Source organism: Patagioenas fasciata, chromosome 2 (genome assembly GCF_037038585.1).
Source record: "Patagioenas fasciata isolate bPatFas1 chromosome 2, bPatFas1.hap1, whole genome shotgun sequence".
NCBI classification, from domain to species: Eukaryota; Metazoa; Chordata; class Aves; order Columbiformes; family Columbidae; genus Patagioenas; species Patagioenas fasciata.
Genome location: NC_092521.1, coordinates 64,969,542 through 64,994,026, shown reverse-complemented (window position 1 = coordinate 64,994,026; position 24,485 = coordinate 64,969,542). Strand labels below are relative to the sequence as shown.

General features: G+C 40.5%; 1 protein-coding gene across 3 annotated transcripts in view; it reads right to left on the bottom strand.

Moving 5' to 3' along the window:
* Positions 1 to 7,332: 7,332 nt before the first annotated feature.
* Positions 7,333 to 24,485, bottom strand: part of NR4A3 (nuclear receptor subfamily 4 group A member 3) — a 30,482-nt gene continuing 13,329 nt past the window's right edge. For 2 of the 3 annotated variants that reach the window (XM_065832821.2, XM_071804325.1), the window contains exons 6-8: positions 22,268 to 22,467; positions 20,902 to 21,080; positions 7,333 to 10,316 (exon numbers count right to left, since the gene is read on the bottom strand). In XM_065832821.2, the coding sequence (XP_065688893.1) occupies positions 10,051 to 10,316; positions 20,902 to 21,080; positions 22,268 to 22,467 (645 nt within the window). In that variant the 3' untranslated portion in view covers positions 7,333 to 10,050. The remainder of the gene's footprint in view (positions 10,317 to 20,901; positions 21,081 to 22,267; positions 22,468 to 24,485) is intronic. The other variant, XM_071804326.1, reaches the window with a different exon arrangement.

Genomic DNA, 24,485 nt, shown 5'->3' with positions numbered 1-24,485 from the left:
CAGGCATCCTTGATAACTCACCTTGAAAAGTCTTTCACTTAAAACTATCGCTTATATCTGAAATTGATGTAAATCTGTGTCTGAACATGTGAAGGATCATGATTCTTTTTCCAAAGGACTGAGCTGTGTCAGCTTGCCCAGTCTCTGCAAATACTTTCCATTGCACTTCCCTCAAGAGATTGGTTTAAGACACAGCATCGGTGCTTCTGTAAAATTTGAACACAAAGCCCTCCAGCTTCGGCATTTTGTTTTCATGACTTAAATTTGTTCCCTTAGTCCTTAATTTCAAAGGGGCAGCAATTCACCGGGCTTTCCCTCAGAAATCAAATGAAAAGCAGATGTCCGTGATGAATATTGCACAGCTCTGTACAGCAAGCGGGAAACATCATGTAATAAAATTACTCCGTGTGGAAATTCTTGACTGTGGCCCAGTTCAAAAAGCTTATGAAGAGCCCTACCATGAGTTTGATTATGCCTTTTGACATTAAAGGTAGGGGGAACAAAGTTAAGTCTTGAAAATAAAGTCCCAAAGGCTGGAGGGCTCTGGGTTCAAACGTCTCAAAAGCATTAGGAATGCATTTTAAAACTGATCCTTGCAGTGAACTGCAGCAGGGGGTGTCATCAAAAACTGGGCAAGCTGGCAAAGTTCAGTCTTTCCTCAAAAAAGGGAGTCAGAATGTACACTTCTGAGGCAACAGTTTGTTGTGGTTGGTTTTTTTTAGTTTTTTTTTGGTTTGTTTGTTTTTTAATAAATGCTTTCTTTAGATTTTATATTACCTTACCTCAGCGTTTGTTGGAATATAGGGCTTCTTCCAATGTCCCATTTTTGACTTGAGTGTCTAATCTAAATCCTTTATTTACTTTTTTTTTTTTTTTTAAACACATTATACTATTTATTTCAGTATCTCCTTATCTCCTTATCAAGTATAGTAATTCTGCTCTGGTTTCGACTATAATCTCCTAAAAAGATTCAGTAATTTGCTATTGAAATTACCTTTCAATTCCTTCATGCCTTATGAGACATTTTTCCATCATTTAAGAGGCTTTTTACCTCCCCATCAGGTAGGGAAAGAAGATGGTGATCGGACTCAGAATTTATTATTCAAATACTAGTTTTCTGTTAATAATGTGCAAAATTGCAAAATTCTTTCTAAATTCGAAACAAATTGTATTATTTCACCTGCAACGTAATGAAGATGCTCCAGGTGGCTCCATTATTTTTCTTTTTTAGTCATTTACAGTGGTTTAGAGCATAAATATATTCTAGCCAGTCTGATTTATTGTCTTCCTTTACAAATTAGGGAATTACTGGCTTCTTTTCTCTGCTTCAATTTGTTTGGATATCTTTGTTATTGAAAGGGTGGTTTAACAACAAGCTGGGACCCATTCTCAAGTGAGCCGCAGAATGGGAATCTTTTACTTTGCTCAGTAGACACATCTCTTTCTTACCCTGAGCATGTTCAATGAAGTAAAACCTCCCCTCTTGCTGGTGAGGCCATCATAAATTTGCCTTCTTTCTTTGTTAACAAATTCATACATTTTGCGTTCAGAGAGGCTCAGAAGTTCACTACCAATACGGGATTTGAGTAAATTAGGGCACTAACTCAGTTGGATAATGGTAATACATGATTAGTATAAAATCATAGAATCATAAAATGGTTTAGGTTGGAAGGCACTTTTGAAGATCATCTATTAATAGTTCCAACCCCAATGCCATGGGAAGTGACACCTTTTGCTAGACCAGGTTGCTTAAAGCCCTGTCTAACTTGGCCTTGAACACTCCCAGGGATTGGTCATCCACAGCTTCTCTGGGCAACCTTTTCCTGTGCCTCACCACCTGTAGAGTAAAGAATTTCTTCCTTATAGCTAATCTAAATCTACCCTCTTTCAGTTCAAAGCCATTAGCCCTCATCTCCCTGATTAAGAGTACCTCCCTATCTTTCCTGTAGGCCTCCTTGAGGTACTGGAAGCCTTGTGTCCTCAGAGCCTTATTTTCTCTAGGCAAAGTAAGCCCAACTCTCTCAGCCTGTTTTCATAGCAGAGGTGCTCCAGGCCCTGTGATCACCTTCGTGGCTTTTCTCTGGACTCACTCCAATGGGTCCATGTCCTTCTTCTGTTGGGGGCCTCAGACCTGGACGCAGTACTCCAGGTGGGGTCTCAGTAGAGCCAGAGTTGAGGGGGAGAATCACTTCCCTCAACCTGCTGGTCCCACTTCTTTTGATGCAGCCCAGGTTGGCTTTCCAGGCTGTGAGCACACGTTGCCGGGTCGTATTCAGTTCTTCATCCACCACTACGGCTGAGTCCTCCTCCATAGGGCTGTTCTCAATTGTCTCATTGCCCAGATTCTACTCACATTTGGGATTTGCCCTGATCCAGCTGAAAGACCTTGCACTTAGCCTTGTTGAACTTCATGAGGTTCACATGGGCCCATCTCTCCATACTATTACATGGTAAATTAAATGTCTATAAACGTTCTTGATATACTTGATTTAAAATATTTTGCATGATCTTTGGATGTTCGCAGAACTTAAGCTCCCACAAACAGAAGGCTTGTACTCCAGCTTCAGCAAGATTTAGCATCTAGCTTTAAAAGTAGCTTGTCTGGGAAGATGCAGCTAAGCCTCCATACCTTTCCTTACTACTTTTGCACATGCTAGTGTAGAAACCAGCTGGTTGTACTGAAACTTGGATTAATTTGAAGTGTAAGAAATGGAGCTTGACACAAATTCAGGTAGGGACTGCAGTTATTCCTTAACTGGCTGTGTGCGGAGGTGTAAGAAAGGTGGCTGTAAATCAGAGAAGGTATTAAATGAATCCCGAGGACATGGGGGGAAACCTGCATATATACTGAAGAAGCCAATCGTTAGAGTAAGGTATAATGAGAAATGGATAAAAGAGGGAAAATTATATGGGACTGTACTGAAAACATTCCAAGTTGCCAACCCTAATTAGTGTTTGTGAAATCCCTGACTGTTGCCATGGCAATAAATGTGGTACTACAAATGCAGCATTCTGACTTCTTCCCAGGATCAAGCGAAGTTGGAAAGGAGCAAATCCCTGTGTAAACATCAATATCGTCAATTAATTAGGAAACACAGCAAGATAAATAATAAGACACCAGGAAAGGTAAATTAATTTCTGTTTTCTGCCTGCTATGTTTGAAAGTTTCACCAATATCAAACCATCTCTGTAATTCACTTTCATTCTACAGTAGTGCTTAATCACAGACCACAGTGGAAGTTACTGTGGATGGAGATTTTTTTAATACATTACTTACCAGGTTAAAGACTTTCGGTTATTTGAGATATTTCAGCTACTTAAACACATTTCTTTCTATAAATGTCACTTAGCTTGTTTGTTTATTTATTTAGTTATTTGAGATAAAATTCCATCTAAACAGGCCTGGAGTTCTCTATTTTTTAAAGAAAAAGTCATAAACAGTGTAAAATGGAGCAGATCATCTTGAATGCCATCACACAGAACGTACAGGACAATCAGGTGGTCAGGCTCAGTCAGTGTGGGTTTATGAAAGTTGGGTCTAGTTTGACTGATCTGAGCTCCTTCTATGGCAAGGTGACCTGATTAGTGAAGGAGGGGAGAGCTGTGGATGTTGTGTACTTAGACTTCAGTAAAGCCTTTCACACCGTTTCTCATGGCATTCTCCTGGAGAAACTGGCTGCTCATGGCTTGGATGGACATATTCTTGCTGGGTAAAGAACTGATTGGAGCACCAGACCTAAAGAGTTGTGGTGAATGGAGTTAAATTCAGTTGGCAGCTGGTCACAAGTGGTGTTCCACAGGGCTCAGTATTGGAGCCAGTTCTGTTTAATCTCTTTATCAGTGATCCATATGAAGGAATAGAACGTACCCTCAGTAAGTTTGCAGATGACACCAAGTTGGGTGGGAGTGTTGATCTGCTGGAGGGTAGGAAGGCTCCACAAAGGGATCTGAACTGGCTGGTTCGATGGCCTGAGGCCAACTGTATGAGGTTCAACAAGGCCAAGTGCCGGGTCCTGCGCTTGGGTCACAACAACCCCAGGCAGCACTACAGGTTCAGGGAAGAGTGGCTGGAAAGCTGCCTGGTGGAAAAGGACTATGGGTATTGATTGACAGCCAGCTGAATGTGAGCCAGCAGTGTGCCAATGAGGTGGCCAACGAGGCCAACAGCATCCTGGCTTGTATCAGGAATAGTATAGCCAGCAGGACTAGAGAAGTGATCATCCCTCTGTACTCAGCACTGGTGAGGCTGCACCTCGAATGCTGTTTACAGTTTTTTGGGCCCCTCACTACAGGAAAGACATTGAGGTGCTGGAGAGAGTTCAGAGAAGGGCAATGAAGCTGGTGAGGGGTCTGGAGCACAAGTCTGATGAGGAGCAGCTGAGGGAACTGGGGCTGTTCAGCCTGGAGAAAAGGAGGCTGAGGGGAGACCTGATCACTGTCTACAACTACCTGAAAGGAGGTTGTAGCATGGGGGGTTTTGGTCTCTTCTCCCAAGAAAAAAGTGATAGGACAAGAGGTTGTACCAGGAGAGATTCAGATTGGATATTAGGAAAAAATTCTTCACAGAAAGGGTTGTCAGGCATTGGAACAGGCTACCCAGGGAAGTGGTTGAGTTGTCATCCCTGGAGGTGTTTAAAAGATGCGTAGGTGAGGTTCTTAGGGACATGGTTTAGCGCTTGATTTGGTAGTGTTAACTGTTGGATTGGATGATTGTAAAGGTCTCTTGCAACTAAAACAATTCTATGAAAATATTAAACAACAGAGGAAAAAAGGCATTTTCCCCTATGGTCTTGTCTCTTTTGTGACTTTAGAATCTTGTACTTGACATTAAAAGTAGTTCCATTATACACACATAAGTATCTTGCAATATACGTAGTACCTAATTACAGTTGGACACACACCCTTCTCTTTAAAGAAAATCCTTGCTTTTGTGAGTTTAGGTCAGAATCTTAATCTTGTCTGACTTTCACAACCATGTTAGAACTTCATGTATTCAAACTTCACCTGTAATTAAATGAAGCCAGAATATTCTGTATTATGAATGTATATATAAAGATGACTAATCTTAAAAAAGAAAACAGAAGAAAAATTGCTAAGATTGTTTCTGTATGGCAAACAAATTTATTTTTCTTTTATTTGACAAATCATTGTATTGGTAATTCTCACAAACGTAGGCCTGGAGTACAGTTCTCAAATATGTCATCCCCTGCTAAGAATTTGGTTCATTTACTCCCCATTTATTCCCATATTTTAGCATTTTTAAAAGTTAACCTTTTTTATCTATTCATAATTTTTGTTTAATCTGTATCTTGAAATATTTTTAATGGTCAATTTCATTGATTTAAGAAAGAACAGCTAAATATCTCTTTTCTAAATACTATTTAGTTTGTATCACAGCTTAGTTCCAAGCATGTGATTGACCAGGATTTTGAATAGTCTCATTAATAACTTATATATGCAGGGTAAACAAGATCAGTTTGAATACACGGCTTATTTTGAATTTTTCAATGCTTTTATTGTGTTTGCACAAAATTTGATACAGTGGCAGCATAAATTGCCCAGGGAAAGAAAAGGAAAACAAAATAGGAGCATTCACTGGACACTAGCTCAGTAAACAAAAGTTTTTATTCCCAACTCTGTGACTGAAATGCTATATGCCCTTGGGCATGGCACTCTACTCCTTTTCTCCTGTGTTGCTCCTATTTCTTTTTCTTTTGTCTGTTTGGCCTGGAACTTCTGGGTGGGGACTGGAGGTGCTAATTAGGGTAGCTAGCAAATTGGGGTCCTGATCTCTGTCGTGGCCTCTAGGTGTTGCTATAATACAAATAATTAATCAAAAGACATGTTTCATAGCTTCCATAGAGGGAGTTGCCAATTCTTGTTAGAGTCACGCTTGATTTTATACAATTAAATCTCTCTCGCTCTCTCCTTTATGCGACATGACTGAACTTTCAGCTTTCTATAATTGGACAAATGCAATGTGAAAAGTAAAGATAGGAAAGCTGTAGGAAGAGATTGGACTCACCTCGATTTAAAGTCACTCAATGACTTGGGGTGCCTTGGTGTCAGTCTCCTGTTGCAGGATGGTCTCTGCTAGAGGAACCTGGTATCATACTCCTGCCTCAGCCCAAATTTCCAATGCCACAGTCAGTCCCTGGGTGTGATGGACTCTGCCACTGATGTGACTTAGGAGTAGAAGCACGTAAGGCACACATAAGGATACGAGTGCTGTTAGATCAGGACACAGTTCTGTTCTCATGTTTAAGGACACAATTTGCAGTCCCTCAAGTAACTACAAATGGAGGTATTTGTGAGTTTAGTGAGGATAAGCTTTGTCTTGTAGGGTGAAAATTCAGACCCTGGCCATGAGATCTGTGTGTTATGCCTAACAGGGGACTATTATGCAAACCCCATTGCCGTTCTCATTAAGGAGTTTAAAAGTCAGAGGTGTGTTTTTTTTGTTTGTTTGTTTGTTTGTTTTAATAAAGGAGAGGAAAAAAAGCAACAGATAATTTGGGGGAGTTTGAGCAACCTTTTTTTTGTTATATTTCCAAAGCAGGAGCTGCCAATCCTGCCGCCTGCCACTGCACATCATTTGATGTCACCTCCAACTGGGCACTTCGGGCTGAACAGCTCTCATGGAGATGTGCTGGAACCACAGGTACTCATGGCAATACCTGAATAGTGACAGATGCCTCTCAAAACTGCATTTGTAGAAAACACGTTTGTAGCCAAGCAGTTTTGTCTGGCGGGGATAGATGGTTCCTCTTGCAAAGCAAAGGCATGGTCAGGAAAGGAGCTGGACACAGATTTATATAGAAAACACTGCATGTGCCTGCTGGAGCCGTGTCTTCCCAGGATTTACTGACACAAAGGGGCAGAAGATGGGATCAGAGCTCTGTTCTCCTTCTAGCCAGCCATATGTGCTATGGGACCACCAGCACCATAGTAGTCCCCTCCCTCCCTTGTGGCTATCATCACCATTAATGAGTTAATGACAATCTCTTCCTGCCATGGAAGAGAAGTACAGTGAGGGGCAGGTGGTCTCTCTGCTCTGGTCCTTATGTAGTTCAACTTCTGGGACAACCATGGTCCAGCTCTCAACATCTAATTGAAATTGCGTAGCCAGACACCACAGGTCTGATTGTATTTATATAAAAGCTATTTTAATCAAAAGACTAGCCATTAAATTGCCAGTGTTCTTAAGCATGCTTCAGCAAGTTTTCCACTTTTAAGACTCAAGTAGACAATTTTTTAAATGTTTTATAAATGATAAAAAATTCACATCAGATTTTAACAGAATTAAGCATACTTATTCAACACACATGGGGCCTCTGAAAAAAATGTTATTCAATTTAATAATTTTAATTTACATTGTATATGTACAAGAGCATTTCTTTCAACCCACAGGTTAACACCACCAAAAAAAAAAACCAAAACAAAACAGAAAAAGAAAAAAAGTACTGCAGTTAGCGGAGTGAAAAAACTCTTGAAACACTGTTGTCTGAAATAAAAACAAGGCACTCTCCCTTAACACCTGATATATTCCTGAATTCTGCCTAGACAAAGGCATGTTCACACTGAGAGAGCGGTAAGAGAAGTACTAGATTTAGTCTGCATTGACTCTTTCTTTTACCATTGTGATTTGTCACTGCTTGTACTCTGGGATGAATCTGTGTCATGAAGTTGACGTGAAGGACAATTCCACAGATGACGGGATTTGGGAGAGTATCACAGTTAAGACTGTCTATGGAAGACTGGAGGACACTGGCTACATGAAATCTCACACGGGGCTCTGGACCTGCTACCTCCCACTCGCATCCCACTTAATAAATAAACCTTGCTCAACAAAAAAGCAATTTTACTGTACTATGCTGATTCGCCTGAAAAGTCTTTGTAAGGGCCCACTCGCAGGAAGCACCTGCAAGCCCTCATCTGGTGGGTGCTCAGCACCTGGCAGGATTTGTCCCTAGATAAAAGTCATTTCTCAAGGGACCTTGTGTCTTACACAAGGAGACAAAAGTAAACATACTTTTGGATCTTCTGTCTGTATGTTTTTGTATGCGCACATGTGTGTGAGTGTATATATATATACGTGTATATATATATTTAGTATATACAAAAGCAAATTCAGTCAAAATATATTTGTCTTGCTGGTCAGGCTTGTTACAGCAACCTACAAGAAACATTAGCTTCTCTGATATTTAATTATGCTATTATGTTTGCACATAAGCTTAAAAGTCAATACAAAAAGCAATACTTTTCCAAATATTATCTGCAGGTAAACCGGAAATATTAACTATAGTGATTAGAAGTCTGTTTCCCTATTGACACTACTATAAATCTTGATATAAGAATAATTTTTTCATAAAAGCACATCCAAACATAGTAAGTGATAAAATACCAGATTACTATTTGAAAACCATACAGTGACTCAATATCTGGGTTATCCTTTGCAGCAATTAGGCAATTCATTTGGCATCTGTTTGATTGTATAATTTAATTTCCATATAAACAGCATAGTTTAAAAAAAGACAAAAGCTAGAATGTTTAAAGCTAACAAAAGATACAGTGACATCAGGTTGACATTCAAAAATTTCCTTAGCAAAATGACCAACAAAATTTTGACTTAATACAGTGCATATAAAGTTTTTTAGAACTAAACTTCTTAAATATCATTTGAATTTAGCAAAACATGAGCAAGATTTTAATATCAAAGTGCTAAACAGTACTGCCTTAGAAGTCACTGCAAATAAACTGTAAAATAACTCTGCTTGTGATTTGACAGATATTTTATATACAAATGGTTAATAAAAAGACACGCGCACACACACGCACACAAATAAAGGTATATACATATATATATACACATTATATATATGTATATAGTTTTCCAACTGGTGTGTCTGAGTCAGTGTGAACACCCCATTTAGTTATCATGTGTAACAGGGCTCCCATGAGCTGGCAGTCATTGCAATAAATACAGGCAAAGCCATTACAATATACCATGCATACAAACATTTATACAAATAAAGACACTATGCAACAAATTATTTCATATTAATATGGCATCAACAGTATAAACATACAAAAAGGAGTACGAACACGGAATGTTTAAACGCAGCCCACTATATCCTTCCTAGCACTTACATTCATACTATTTTACAAGACTTGCTTGTTCTTGAAAACCGCCTTCCGCCTGTTTACTAACTAGTTGCTTATGTTAAAAGTCTAAAACTGAACTATCCCTGATGCTGACCCTGTATGCTCCAATCACTACTTCCTTGGGTTTCCTTAGCTGAGGAACAACTGAGCCACAGTTGCTCCCGTGTCTTCCACATACATTTGTCAATAAGTCACGCTACATGGAATCAAGTTTGGAAAACTCTGTCAGGTAAGTTAGTGCACATAATTTTCTCACTTGATTTCTTCTGTTTGTTTTCCTAGTAAAATAAATTAGTTAATAAACGAGACTTAGTAAGACAGCACTTTAAAAAATTGCACTTGAACATGGGAGCTAACAGCCATTGTCGTTTTGCTATATTCGATTGGTATGAAATGTTCAATTGAATGTACTTTGCTAAAAAAGTGAATTTTTGTTTAGATTGTGCTGATGTATGTGCCCTTGATACAGGAAGTATGCTAAAGGTATCCTCACAAAACACATACTACCCTGGCAGACAACTATTCGCTGTTCTTGTTTTCAAGCACAGCTTCTACAATTTTATTCCTCATGTAGCATGAGGTGTTAACCAACAGATTTAAAACAGTCATGTTAACCTTTTAACTGCTGCTGGGATAGCACTGTCCAAAAGTGCCACATTAGCCGTTTAAAAATCCCAAATCACACGAAAGAAAACAAATAACACAACCCCAAAACGGTAAGCCAGTAAGTTTCAGGCTTCAGGTTGTAAGGACAAAGCGCCAGAAAAGACCTCATTTTAGACTCGGAGCTACTTTTCTGTTAAGTGAGGGCAGAAATGTTAGCTGTAAGTCACGATCCATTTGCCTGCTCTGGTGGGCATTTGCCTCTCACGAGGGTGCTTTGACTCAGAAGGGTAAGGTGTCCAGAAACAGCCTGTCGATAATGGAAGGGGCTGGCACCAAATCTTCCAGTTTCAGGTAAAAGATGCGCTGCAGTCCCAGTGTGCAGAGAGAACGCAAGTCAGCCAGAACACCCAGTACCTTCGGCTCTGCAGACTCAAGCGGTTGTCCTTTGTTTTGGCAACTGAAAGTTAGGTGATCTTTCAAACTGCTTGTGATCTTGTTGCATAGCTCTTCCACTTTCTTTGGTTCTTTTAATCCATGTCGTTCTGCTACACAAGAGAAAAAAATAATAAAAGAGATCAGCATCCCTACCACAAATGGAGAGAACTCGTTTTCTTCAGTGTAACCCAAATCCATACTCCGGTACTCAAGGAAAAAATGCTTTGAAAGTGTAAGATTTCTCAGAACAGCTGGGGTTACACCATGTCAGTTAACCTTTCTGCCACACAAAAGTAAGAGATGGCAAGTGCCCTTTTCTCTTTAGCTGCTAAAATAGGTGGCAGAGGTGCTCAATTACGATTCAAATTCTAGTACAAGGAGTCCAAGCATCTGCTGTATCTCGCATAATTTTCATGATAGGAGACAGAATTAATTGGGTGATTTTCCAGCAATACTATCACAGGAGGTGTTTTGGAGATTTCCGTGCTTCCCCACCAGTTGTGAATGCTCAATAACTATGGCAACCATTATTTATTCAGTGAATTCAAGTGGCGATCGATATCCTTAGCCAGCTCCATAAGCGCCAGGCCTAGAATTCCACCAGGAATTTGCAGAGACACTTACAAGAAACTAAAGGCACCTTACCACCCTTTGTTATTTTGATCGGCTGCTGCTTTTTAGTTGATTCGTCTTTAAAAGGACTAAGATAAAAGAAGCCTGGAAGTTAACTATTTTGTTTTGAGCGAGCAAAAGTGAGAAGGCAGCTGTGTTATCTGTCACCAAAACCTCAGCATTCCTAAAAGGAAGGGGATAGGGGGTCCATCCCCCTTCTAATAGCCTTTTAAAATGTTACAGTCATGTTAAACGCATCCACAGTTCTTTAAGCATAAATAGAATGAATCAGATTTGTGATTCATTATAATCAGGCTCTTTACTGGTACACAGGGAAAGATAATTTTGTGCTGTTTGCTATCAAGATTTAGTGGATAAATTCATACAACATTTCAGAACAAATAATTTTGTGATATTTACCTTTGACTTTGAAATTCATAGGTAAGAACTTGTTTAATAGCAAAGTCATAATAATTTACACATGAAATAGAATAATACCAGATAGGGCAGTATAAGAAAATGCAGGTTAAATGCATTTTAACCAGACATATAAAAACAGTGACAGTAGCGGATAAGGAGTGACTAATTGCAGCAGTTCTCGTGTTTGATGCATTTGAAATTGTTTGCTTCCCCTGGTCCTCTCTCCTATCCTTGGCAGCCACACGCCATATTGTGTCCCTTGCCCCAAAGTCTTGTTCCTCTGTTGCAGGAGGAGCAGGCAATAGATACTTTCTGTGTTCATCCTACAACACTGAAAAGAGTATAGTTTTCTTTACATCCACAAGCAGGCATAATGTCTGCATACGGTGCAGTGGTGCCTTGCCCAGACATGTGAATATAAACTCCTCATTGCCTCCCCTTACCTCCTGTTTTGGCTAGATGTTCTTGACAAACCAATAAAACAGACGAGATTCAATGAAGGCAGTCAGAAATGGAAAAGTCTGATTTTCCACTGATATTCACCCATTTTACACTTTTTTTCAACTTTATTTACTTAGGCAGAGCCAGCTCCTGGAGAATACTGGTTTGGGATGAGAATCAGAGCTTTGCAGACGTGTACATCTCTGGCCAGAAGCTACTGTGCTCTGTCATTTAAGTACCATCTATCTGCCCTGTTGCTTCAGAGCAACACTCATCCAAGCAGTAACATCTGCTTCAGACATCTTTTTCACCTTGCAGGAATTAAAAACTCTAGGTACTCTAAGTGCCTTGTTTACATTAAAACACGAGGAGTCAATGAATATTTAAAGCCTTTCCAGTAAATGGTGTATAGTGTAATTGTGTAAGCCTTAACTATACAGGTCACCGAGAGTAAATTCTTAGGCAGATTCTGCCATTAAAAATCTTGATGGATAAATATTTTATACAGATTTGAAAAGCTGTAAGGGTGTTGGGTTTTTTTACCACCAGCCTACTGAGAGAATCTGCAGGACATTAAATTAATCTTGCAGTCTTTGAAGAGTTCCCATCTTTTAATCTGTTTTGAGGTTGTTTCCTGGCTGTGTAAGTGAAGATATCTTTATAGATCTAGGGAGCTGAAATACTAGAATGGATCCACAACCTGACTACAAATCAGCAGAGCACATTTTTAAACGAATGCATCAGTAGGTGTGTACCTTGCTGCAGAGTATGGAAAATGATTGCTGGCTCTAGAGCACACAACAACGTTGTTAACTTTTCCAGCCAGAATTAAACAGTCTTTGTTTCACACTGAGAATTTCAGAAGGTTTCATGAACAAACTGTGTGTTCGGTGGCTACCCATAAAACATACTGAAGCAAAACACAATGCGTGCAAAGTTTATAATATTACTAGCTCTACTTTAAATAACAAAATCACGGAAATTCAGAATTAGGAGATACTCTGTCCTTAAGCCACCCTCTGGTGCTACAATAGGAAAGCAGTTTCCAGCAAACCACGCTGTCCTGCATGAAGTGCCATGCAACAGCCTTTGCTGCTTACAAATCTCTACAAAGGTAATTCCTCATGACTGGAGCTTCCTTGGGGATTTTCACTCTCAAATCCATAAGGCATCCCTTGTGGAGCAACAGAAAGTCAAAGCCATCTGTGTGGAAGCTCTACCGCTGGAAAAGGGCACTGTGTGCTCTGATACTGTTAGTATCCAACTAGTTTCTGGGAACTGTACTAGTGTAACAAACAGCTCCTCTCTTCGGTACAGTTGAGGGGTCTTGGGTTGCATTTACTCAAAGATTTAAATTTAATAGTTAGGGTTCAGATAGCAGGAAACACTCTTTTTTAGAATTTTTTTTAATCTTATTTCCACACAGTCAGTCTGGTTTGGGCAAAGGAAGACCCACTCTCTTTCTTACTCAACCTGAAGGGAGCAGCACGAGCCACCTGTAGTAAGTGTGTGCACTGGCACTGAAGCTGATGGACTCTAATACTTTGCCGTTTTCCACATGATGTTCTTATCCACACAGGAATGATAAGGCAAAGATTTATCTCAAGAAGGACAGCTAGTCAAAACCGATAGATTTTCTCTAACTGATTGAGGAGGTGTGTAAATATTATTGTATTCAAACTTTCTTGTAATGACAATTAAAAAGGCACTGGGTAAAGTGAATATAGGATTTCTCAGCCTGGTGTTTTAGGATTCCATTGATTTTTGCAAGAAAAATGGTGATTTATGGCAAAGATGCTCTCCATAAGCCCGTCAAAATGATTCATCAGAAGTCTTGCCTCTAAAGCTCTGCAAACTTAGCAGCTCATTCTGGCAAACTAAACACAGCAAGGTTTTTACATCTTTCTCCTTTTCCCAGGATTCTCTATGCAATTCTGCGCTATAATTACACTGATCAGCAAAAACTTGATAGGAAGATAGTAAAAGAGCAGGAAACCCTGTTACCAGCTGTGCTAGTCTTTCTGTCCCTAATCTCTGACATGGGGGAGATTATGCCAGGGCCAGACCTTTGCGAGAAACACCTCTCAAAGAGCACAAGTATTTCAAAGACCTAGAGTATCTCAAAGACCCTTGAGCTCTGTGCTCTGTGTCAGGGTAGGTCACTTTTAGCCTTAATTAATTCTGAGCTGTCTGTCCAATCAGAAATGCAACGCATTTACGCTACAGACTTCAGATAGGTCTCTTGATTGCCTTGGTTTTAGTGTAGTTATCTGACTTTCTCTTCCCCCTTCACAATCCTCTTCCCCTTCTATAACTCAAATGCAATAAATGTGAGGCTCTGTTTCCTACAGCTTTCTGCTTGTCTTGTGCACACTTTGTTACACAGCTTGATTTTGACTCAGCACATCCAAGAATCTCCTTTCCTGTTGCAAACATCCAAGAGTCTCCTTTCCTGTTGCAAACTGGCCCACATTCATCCTGCTTGACTCTCAGGCACTTCACAATTGTGCCCAAGTTGGGAGCACAGACTTCTCCAGCTCCTCCTGACATCAGTGGAAGGATGGTCATTTTTAGATGATGATTATGATTTTAGGTGGATGGATCAACTTTCTGGAGGTGCCCTGTATTCTCTGTCAGCTGTGCAAGGTACCTAAAGTCAGACGAGCTGAATGACCGCACAGGACACCATAGTTTGCTCCCTCCTTTAAAAAAAACACAGCGTAACACAGAGACTGCTGGTTGCTGTAGGAGGAAGGAGTTCTTGCCTCAGCAAAAGGGTGGGAAGGGAGAAGGAAGAGTGAGTACTTCACTTTGATGCTGATAGTGTTTTCCTCAGCAAAGTGGCAGGGGGAAGGCAGACAATGCAATCTGGAGATTTTTTTTTTTTTTTTTTTTTATAACTGGATCTCCTACACTCCTCCAGTCTGCCACCTGCTCCTATGTAGACCCAGCACACGAAGCACCCACTCTGGAGGATCCTGGCAGCAATACTGAAGGATATCTGCTGCTGAAGAGGAGGTGAGCCTCCCTTCCATAGGGAAGTTGGACGAATTCATGTTCAGAAAGGAACTGCAGCAGCCAGACACTTTTTAGCCACACCAGACTCCTAACTACTTCTGGTATGACTGATGATGCTAAAAATTGTGTTTGTAAACTGGAACAGAAAGCCCAACAGCAGGAAGACAAACACACACTCATAATTAATTGAAACCTCACAGTATTCTTCAATGTCCTGATGCCAGTCTAACAAAGCATTAAGAGTGTGAATAAGCCCAATATATACAGTGGCTCTGGGCTGGTCTGTAACACACTTAAAATAAAACATATGCCGAAAGAGCTTGGCTGAATGAGGGTTAGAATGCTCTGTGCTCGGCAGCATCCCACTGAGAGTGTCAAGTGGGCAAAACAATAATATTTTGATGTGGATAGAGAAAGGAAGAGCCAGAGAGGGAAAGAGAATCAACGAGAGAGAGAGAGAGAAAACACTAGCAGTTTTAGAGTAGGGAGAAATTTGAGGCTAAATTAGAGTGTGCCCTTGAGATTATCTGCGTTTGAGTCTCAATCTTTATATTTTGACACTGGTAGAAAAACTGTAGAGCAGAGCATTATAAATGGTCATTTGGGAAGCAAAGGAAGCTTTTTCAAGAATAGGCTGAGCTAACATCTGGTCTACTCTGCAAAGCTTCATCACCAACACTATCCAGCCCAGCATGGAGTGGCTGTGCAGGAACACTTGTGATCCATGTAACACACTACACTGATAGAAACCATCCACGTGGAACTAAGGACAGAACTTGTCCCAAGATGACTAGCACTTTCTTTCCATGTTAGAACTCTTCTTCAGCTCATTAGATCCTACATCGCAGCAGAATGAGTGATCCAGAGATAAAGAACAGGACAGAACTAATTTCTTGCTTTCATGGGGATGTGGGGTGAGTGTTATGTCCTAACTACTTTCTTCTGGCTGATGCTCAGAGTGCTGCTGACGTGCTCTGGAGGAAGTTGTGTCCAACCCTTCTTAACCAAATGAAGGAAGTAAAAAAAGAGAAGGGAGACAGAGAGATGAAGATCCTAAAGGAGCACCTTAAAGAAAAAAAAAAAAGTACTTTGGCATTGCAGAGTTTTAACTGCTTGTGAGCCACACACAATTAACCAGATGTCACTTCTTTCACTCTGGCTGCTCTTTCAAGCTGATGTCCTATCTGAAAGGACTTGAAAATTCAGCAGCAATCTGACACGATGCTTTTCTTTCTAGGCAACATACTGCAAGTTCCCAGGAACCATTAAATAAGCAGGAAAAGCACAAATATATGGACTTTCTAATGGATTATGCAATGCAAAATATTACAAAATATTTTCCTGTTTATTTTATGTTGTACATACCTTTAGTTTTACTCAAAGCAAACAGTGAATTAGTAAGTATTGTGATACTCGCTGGGTCTCCTGTTGTTCTCTTCAAAACTACTGAACAGAATGAATGGTTATATATCCCTATGACCATGCATCCTATGCTGTGACCTGCACCTGCGGTTGAGACAGGATATGGAGCTCCGCAGCTCCAAACAAGTCAGTAGGCTTAGTTTAAGGGCTGCTACTGGGGAGCTAATTTGACATTCATAGAACCACAGAATATCCTGAGTTGGAAGGAACCCACAAGGATCATTGAGTCCAACTCCTGTCCCTGCATATGACAACCCCAAAATTCACACCCTGTGTCTGAGGGTGTTGTCCAAATGCTTCCTGAATACTGTCAGGCTTGGGGCTGTGACTGCCTTCCATCCCAAAATGAGATAACAGCCTTCAGTATCTTCGGACACTGAGAAAAGCAGAATGTCTTTTAGCCTGCAGCACTGATTTTTACCTTTGTTCCCTCTTCCTTCACCGGGAGAGAAATGTTAATTCTCCCTGTCACTCTTGCAGAACAGAAAGAGAACATGTGGGAGAGAGTAGTGACTTCTCTTGCTTTTCTTCTTCAGCAATACTGCCAATGACTAGTACACAGGAGGGTTTGTTTTCTAAAAGCCCGTCTTTGTTTGGGCTACGGAGAGTACTCGCAAAATCAAGAAAAACCAACAGGTCATTATTCCCAGCAGCATTTTCCTTTACCTGGAAAGACAATGCTTGAATTTGGTGCTACCTGAGATGCTGTACAGTATTAAAACAAGCAATGACTATTATACAACACTGTGTTGTTGTCTTTTTCTCTTTTTGCTTGAACCCTCAAGTCATGAAGATCTGACTAATGCAAAATAAGAACTGGAGCAACTTCTGTAATAATGAAGAAAATTTTGCTCAAGCCAGCATTTTGTTTTGCAGTGTTGCTAATAAAAGCAAGAAACTCAATTAACAAAACAGAGCTTTCCTGCTCCTTCCTATCTTGCAGCCCAATGCCATGGATATCCATCTAGGAAATGGGAGATTCATGGTCAGATTCCCTTCCTGTTGGAATCAGACAGGAGACTGGGCCTTGGATGTCCCCCTGAGCACCAGCTTGTCCCCAGATCATCAAACACAACAGCCATTCTGCAGCTCACATGGCCTCAACACAGAAGACAGCAATACTCAATAGTCGGATATCCTGTGTTCCTGGAAAAGGTCACCCTCTCTTGCTCTGACTCACAAAAAGGGCTTGAACCAGGGTTTGCTAACTACCCATTGCCTCCAACAGCCCATTACAGAAGAGTACGTCCTCCAGAGGTAAAGAATGGCACCTGAAACACTCATGTAAATCTAAGCCAAGCCTCAAAACAATGCTTAACAATGTTCAACAGATTTCAGATTTCTGAAATTTATCTTTATGACTTTTTATCTTTTGCTGGGACTAGCTGAAAACCAGCACATGCCCTGTCATACTCAAGCTGTGGGGAGAAGACAAGAAGCCGTTTCTCATGGGATGCGACACCAGAGGCAAATCTCAAGGCTTTCCTAAATTTAAAATTTCAATATGTGATGACTGAGAAACTCTCAAAAGAACCTTGCCCTCCAGAATTTTGTGCTGTAGTACTCTCTTAGCCATAATTACCTGATTTCCTCTTACAGTTTTGTTTATTTTTCAATATTGTTCATCCTTATAGAATACGACCTACTTCCAGGTGACCAAATTTTTGGCCGAGTCCTTAAGTCAGTTACCTTCCCTTGGAGATCTGAAACCTGTAAATATGCATCACTAGACACACGAGCTTTCATCTAATTTAAATCCCACAAAGGTGTATTATGTGCCTAAAAGCAAATCAGCTAAGATATACTGGCCTCTAAAAGAATAAGCAGAAAATGACATTAATTTTAAGCACCCACTCATAGAGGTGAGGAAATCAAGAAAAGCTTGACAAACACAGAAAACCTTAAAGCTTTTATGAACATGAATGCTCTCCTTTAAAAGCATTTATTTAGAAACTGTGGGAAGACCAGCATGATATAGCCAACTCCTGAAAGGGTTGTTATCAAGGAAAGAAAGAAAGAAATGTGGGGTGTTGTCAATTAAAAGCTATTTCTATTAAATATTTTTGGGTGACCTGAGCCAGGCACTGGACAACTTTGACTCTTTATGTAAGGGCAAGCAAACAGTGTCTAACTGAACAAAGAATTATCACGTTAAAACAGGGTGTGGATTTTTAAGGAGAAAAACTTTGCTTCCTATAAAATAGTTTTTTCTACATTCACTTGAACAGCTTCCTGGGGTCCTGTTCATTGACCTGCATCCTCTCAGACTCCAGGAAGATAATCAAGAACAAGCTAACTGTGTCTACCTAAAGAAGATATATCTAATATATAGTAAATAATCTAAATCGGTGATATGTAATATATATATATATATGTGAGCATATATGCCTGTATGGAAATACATATATAGCGGAACAGCACCTGTCCTTGATATATAGATATCTAAATGCATACACATACATATGTTTTGTATATGTAAATAGGTAAGTCTATACATACACACACACACATATATATTTATAATATATATATGTAAGTCTGCGTGAACACATGTCAGTGGTTGTTTACATATAGGAGCAAAAAAAGAAGCTGGGGATGTTCTTTCTCACTTTAACATATCACTCATTTTGGAATTTTTTCATACAGAACAAACCAACTCTAATGAGCTATTCTGAACTGAAGAGTTTTATCAAGGAAACTGGACCTTAATGAACCCTTTCCAACCACAAAAAAAAATTAATAGAAAGCAATTAAAAACCTGAAAATACTTTACTTAAGAAGCAGAGAGTGAATGCTAGAACATATATACACTAACCGTTCACCTAAATGTAGGAAGCAAGCAAACTCTGAAGCCAAAATCTTGACCCACAAATGTCAACAGAAATTGGTCAATTCATAGTTTCTATATTTGCAATTGAGCATTTTACCTCAGCGTTTCCCAAGCATGACCTCCACCTAGGTAAAATGAAGACTGCAGCTGATATTGTTGAGGCCACCACCTGCAAACTGGTGGATGCCAGAAATGCATGAAGAAATCAATATCCATCCCAGTAGAGCTTACAGCATCCCTGGGAAGGCCCAGCTCCAGGCATGCTGCAGTCCTGTTCCACACTGACAACACAGTTGTACCTTCATACTGCCAGCTTCTCTGAAATGAGTGTGAGGCTCTCCGTAGAGATGACTGCAGCCCTGACTTCTGCTGCATGATTGTCAGACACCCTCACTCCCAACCCTTCCTGTTCCCATCAGCCGTACCTCTCCAGCTGCAAGAAGCCCAAGGTATTCAGTGTGTATGTCAAGGGGCTTTGTTATCTCAGGCATGGTAAAATTACACTTTATTATGTTATGCTCCGCTGTTCTGTACTTACTGGCCAGATTTGGCAGATTGTGACAGCTTGCTGCTGTTTGCCCCAGCAGGCAGAAGGGGTGATATGGTCACATTCACACCCAAAAGCTTTTCACAAAGCTTTTTTACAACTGCAAAGACTTTTTTTTTCTTACTATTCTCCAATTTTCTCTCTCAAAAAAGCGGTACATGGAACACCTACAGTAGCTTGGCTACCAAAAGCAGCCCGCCTGCCCTCGTGAAGCACTCTTTCTGGTCTAGCTATCTTGATGAGAGGTGAGATATACCAGCTGTAGAGCTCCAAGCTCTCAAGCTACCCTGATCACAGAATCACAGAATGTTAGGGATTGGAAGGGACCTCAAAAGATCATCTAGTCCAATCCACCTGCCACAGCAGGAACACTTAGATGAGGCTACACAGGAATGTGTCCAGGCGGGTTTTGAATGTGTCCAGAGGAGGAGACTCCACAACTCCCCTGGGCAGCCTGTTCCAGTGTTCTGTTACCCTTACTGAGAAGAAGTTTCTTCTCAAATTTAAGTGGAATCTCTTGTGTTCCAGTTTGGACCCATTAGCCCTTGTCCTACCATTGTTTGTCACCGAGAAGAGCCCGGCTCCATCCTTGTGACACTCACCCTTTATATATTTGTAAAAATTAATAAGGTTGCCCCTCAGTCTCCTCTTCTCCAAGCTAAAGAGACGCAGCTCCCTCAGCCTTTCCTCATAAGGGAGATGCTCCACTCCCTTAATCATCTTTGTTGCCCTGTGCTGGACTCTCTCCAGCAGTTCCCTGTCCTTCTTGAACTGAGGGGCCCAGAACTGGACACAATATTCCAGATGTGGTCTCACCAGGGCAGAGTAGAGGGGGAGGAGAACCTCTCTCGACCTACTAACCACCCCCCTTCTAATACACCCCAGGATGCCATTGGCCTTCCTGGCCACCAGGGCACAGTGCTGGCTCATGGTCATCCTGCTGTCCACCAGGACCCCCAGGTCCCTTTCCCCTATGCTGTTCTCTAATAAGTCATTCGCAATACTCTACACTTTCCCTTGTCATATTTCATTAAATTTTTCCCCACCCAAGGAGTATTCCTATGGAGACGACCTAGCTCTGGTGATTTCATTAGGCTTTTCTAGGAATTCAGCAAGTATTTTGAATGTTGTTGTAGGAGCTACACGATTTGCCTGAAAGCAGTTTGCTTTTTAGAGACTATTCCAATAAAACAATGAAACCATGAACAAATAAAGAGTTAGATTACATTTTAACAGGGGTATCTGATGGTCTAAAGTTAGCCCACAATTTCAATATACTCATGACAGTGCTTAAAAATCATAGTCACTTTACCCTGAATATAGCTAAGTTAACTGAAATTGCTTGACTCTACCTTAAAGCAAAGCACTAGAGTCCAAAGCTTTCTATTAACAAAGGAGCACTTACCTGTAATCATAGTTAGAGCTGATAAACTTGCTAAGGCTGAGATATCAAGGTTAAGGCTCTTTAAGTTTAAGGAAAAGTCTTTAATAGAGTCGAGCCACTCCCCAAATCCTCGAAGGCACTGAAGTCTATGAAGCACAAGTCCATTGCAGAATACAAACTTATCCTCAGCAGTATCAGACCTCAAATAAAAATAATTGAAAAAATTAGAAATGCATCTTCTACTTTACAGCAAAATGCATAACCAGTATTGAAGTGCCTGTCATTTAAAATCCAAGGCATATAATCCTGAGACATATGTGGGCATTCACATTTGACAATATGCTTCTCCCTTGAGGCCAAAGTACAACAAACAAGCTTCTATGATTGCTTACTTTGTAGACTTACAAGCCTGAGGTTAGCTGTAGCATGTGGTGTAGACTGTCTAATTAGTTAAGATTTTGGTCCTGCCCAAAGGCAAAAACAGAGAAGACATTTTACATTAAATACTGTATGTTTGAATCAAAATACTAATTGAGTGCATTTGGAAATACAAAACTCTGCAATACAAAAATTCTGCAACTCTCAGCATGTACTTTGTCTCATCTGCATTTTGCATATTGTAAAAATTGATAGGGGAAAAAACAATGGAAAATAAATGCAGTAATGGACCACAATGCACATAGCATCATAAACTCTTAAATGTGAACACCTATGTGTAAGAGAGATATAATGGCCAAGCTCTCCTCTCCTTCCCCTCCCCATTGCCAATATCCCTGTTAAATAACACATGCAAAGGTAATTTTCAACCTAAAGAAACAAGCGCATCATTCAAATCACCAGTCTGGAATTTTCTCAGTCCCTAAAAGTGTTTTTGGTAAAGTGTGTTAACTAGTGCTAGACTGAAAAATAGCATCTCTATTAAATGACTTGGTATTAAAGAGAAAAAACAATCTCAACAAGACTTTAAATCTTCTTCATATTTTTCAAAAACAGATGACAAAGATGTGCATGCACAAAAGAAGTGGGAAAAGGAAAAAACTTTCATACTGAAAGTGCTTTTCTATAGTTTATGCGGATGAGTATGAAACAAATCTGCTCAAATAGTACCCAAGGATCAGTTTTAACTACTGTGGAAGAAGAGGATGGGATATATCAAATAAAAAGAAGCACATTAGCAAGACCTATGCTCTCTTTTTAAATTGCTTTCTTGGGTTTTTTTCTGCAATGTAAAACAAATACCATATCCTGTGGATTCAGACAGTGATGTTTTGTGGGGTTTTTTGGTACAACTGACAATGTTCATAGATAGTACCATATTTATTCCTTAAAAATATTTAGATGGATGGTTTTTCACATCAGTTTAAGAGGAAAGGAAATAAATAGTTACCTGATGGAGAGTCTTAGTACAAACAGCTCCAAAAAAGCTGACTCTATGAGTAATGTCTGATCTTCTTTTGGGAGGTCAATAAATCCTGGGATTTTTTCTGCCCAGCCTCTGGTTATGTCAATGGAGGCAGTCAGAAGATTATAGAACTGTTGTACATGTTCTGCATCTGTGCCTGCAGCAGCCTGATCGGTGGAACAGTACTAAAATGAAAGCCACAGAAAGCAACGTTACATGCATTTAAGGGCATTCTGTGAAATATACAGCGTTACCTACCTGACAACATTTCCTTCTGTGGCAAAGCTGGTATTATTATGAAAGGCACAATAAGTAGGTCTACATCTATCTACCTATTTGGCTACCTACAGGCATTTTACTGTCCAGTGGTATATTGAAAAAATATTCCCATGTGTATAGAAATAGTTTAAAATTTATAAATATAATACTTATCATATTTTACAAATACATATATGCTATTAGTAAACAAAACCAGAAGCCTGGTGGGTAGCATAATTTCCATCATTCTAGAAGAGGAATACTATTCAACTTACTACAATCAAACACTTTTCCCATGTGTCTCAGTATGTCCAAAATACAGATTTCTTCCAAAACCTCTCAGACTGCATTTTATCCAACAGTGATAGAGACATGTAAGATAAAACCATATTTTACCTGACACATGCAGCATTTGAATACAGAATTGGGTCAAAATAAAACAGCTTCCCTGTATCACCTCTTATCCGTCAAATAGGAGCATTTAAAGTTCAGGAGAACCTATTATCCTGCTGATGTGGCCATAACTCTTCCAGACAACCACTGGACAGGCTCAGCTTCCCCATGACTCTCTGACAGCTCCCTCCCTGCCATCTCCTACTTCCTCACCAGTGGATCCCCATCACTCCTGTGACATTGCTCTCTCTCGGCAGAAAACACAACAGGAGCTTTCGTGGCTTAGTCCCATTCTGTGCTTGGAAAGCGCTGTTGGTTTTCTGAACAGGAACTGAACGATTTGGAATTTATCGTAACGACATCCTCATCATCAGGCATCTTGTGGGTTATTTCTGGGAAAAACCTCATACCCACTCTCTCTCTGGGACTGAGACAGGGAAAGGCTGGGGTGGTCCCCATGGCTGAAAGAAGTGTGCATGCTCTTTGGAAACAACTTTCCACAGGCAGTTAGGGCTTGAGTCCACCAGCCTGAAGGTCTCCCTATCAACTCCTCAAGCCAGAGTGGAAGCAGAAAGACCCACATATCTCTCCCAATCAGTAGCAGTGGGCTGGCAGCCTGGGAGCACCTTATTACAGGCATGCCATTTGGGCTGCAGGTATCACACAAGCTGCTAATTGCAACCATCTATGCAGGAAAGGGAGGGGGAAGCAGCAAGCAGAAGCTCTTGGGTAGGTGTGATGTTCTCTGTCCTGGCTGGAGCTGGTTGCTGTTGGTAGGTAAGGGATAAAGGGCACACTGTCAGAATCAGTGACTGATTGGAGAACCACAGCAATCCTAGAGACCTCTAGCTGTATCTGGGGTACTGAGGCCAGCCCTAAATGCGTCTATTCTGCTTACCCAACACTAACTGCATGAGTTTCTCATGGTAAGCTCCAGCTCACATTCCTAGTCAGCTAGTGAAACATGTGCAATCCCTCTTATAAAGTTCACATGAAGACAAATTCTGCCTCAGCTACTCTGAAGGACCCTGTGACGGTGAAGCAGGTAGAGGCCAAAATATAGAAAAGATGGGGAGCGGTGTTAGAAGAATCTGTATGCTACACTATTTACATGTTCAGTCCCGCATCTGAATGGAGCAGTTGAAGATGCTCAAGCAGTGTGAACTAACTACTCCTGGCACTGGACTGCAGCAAGATGTGCCGGGGTGATTAGTGGGTAGAAAAAGATCATGGGCTTTTTCAGAGATCTTGCATGTTCTGGACCCTCTTAAAATGAACATGTGGAGCAAGCCAAGACAGCGTGTGTGTGGAGATGGGCTTTTCTCATTCATGGTCTTCAGCTCCTGAAGACTCTGGGAGATGTGCGTTCCTGTGCAGGGGCTGGGCTGTGACTTTTCCTTTCTACACAGGGAAATCAAACAGGGTAACGGAAACTCCTGCCTCACCATAGGTACTGCTAAGGCAAGATGTATGCTTGATCCTTTGAGTGGTGAAGAGGAAGGAAAAGGAAAAGAAAAAAGATACTACCCGAAGTTCATTCTAAATATAACTC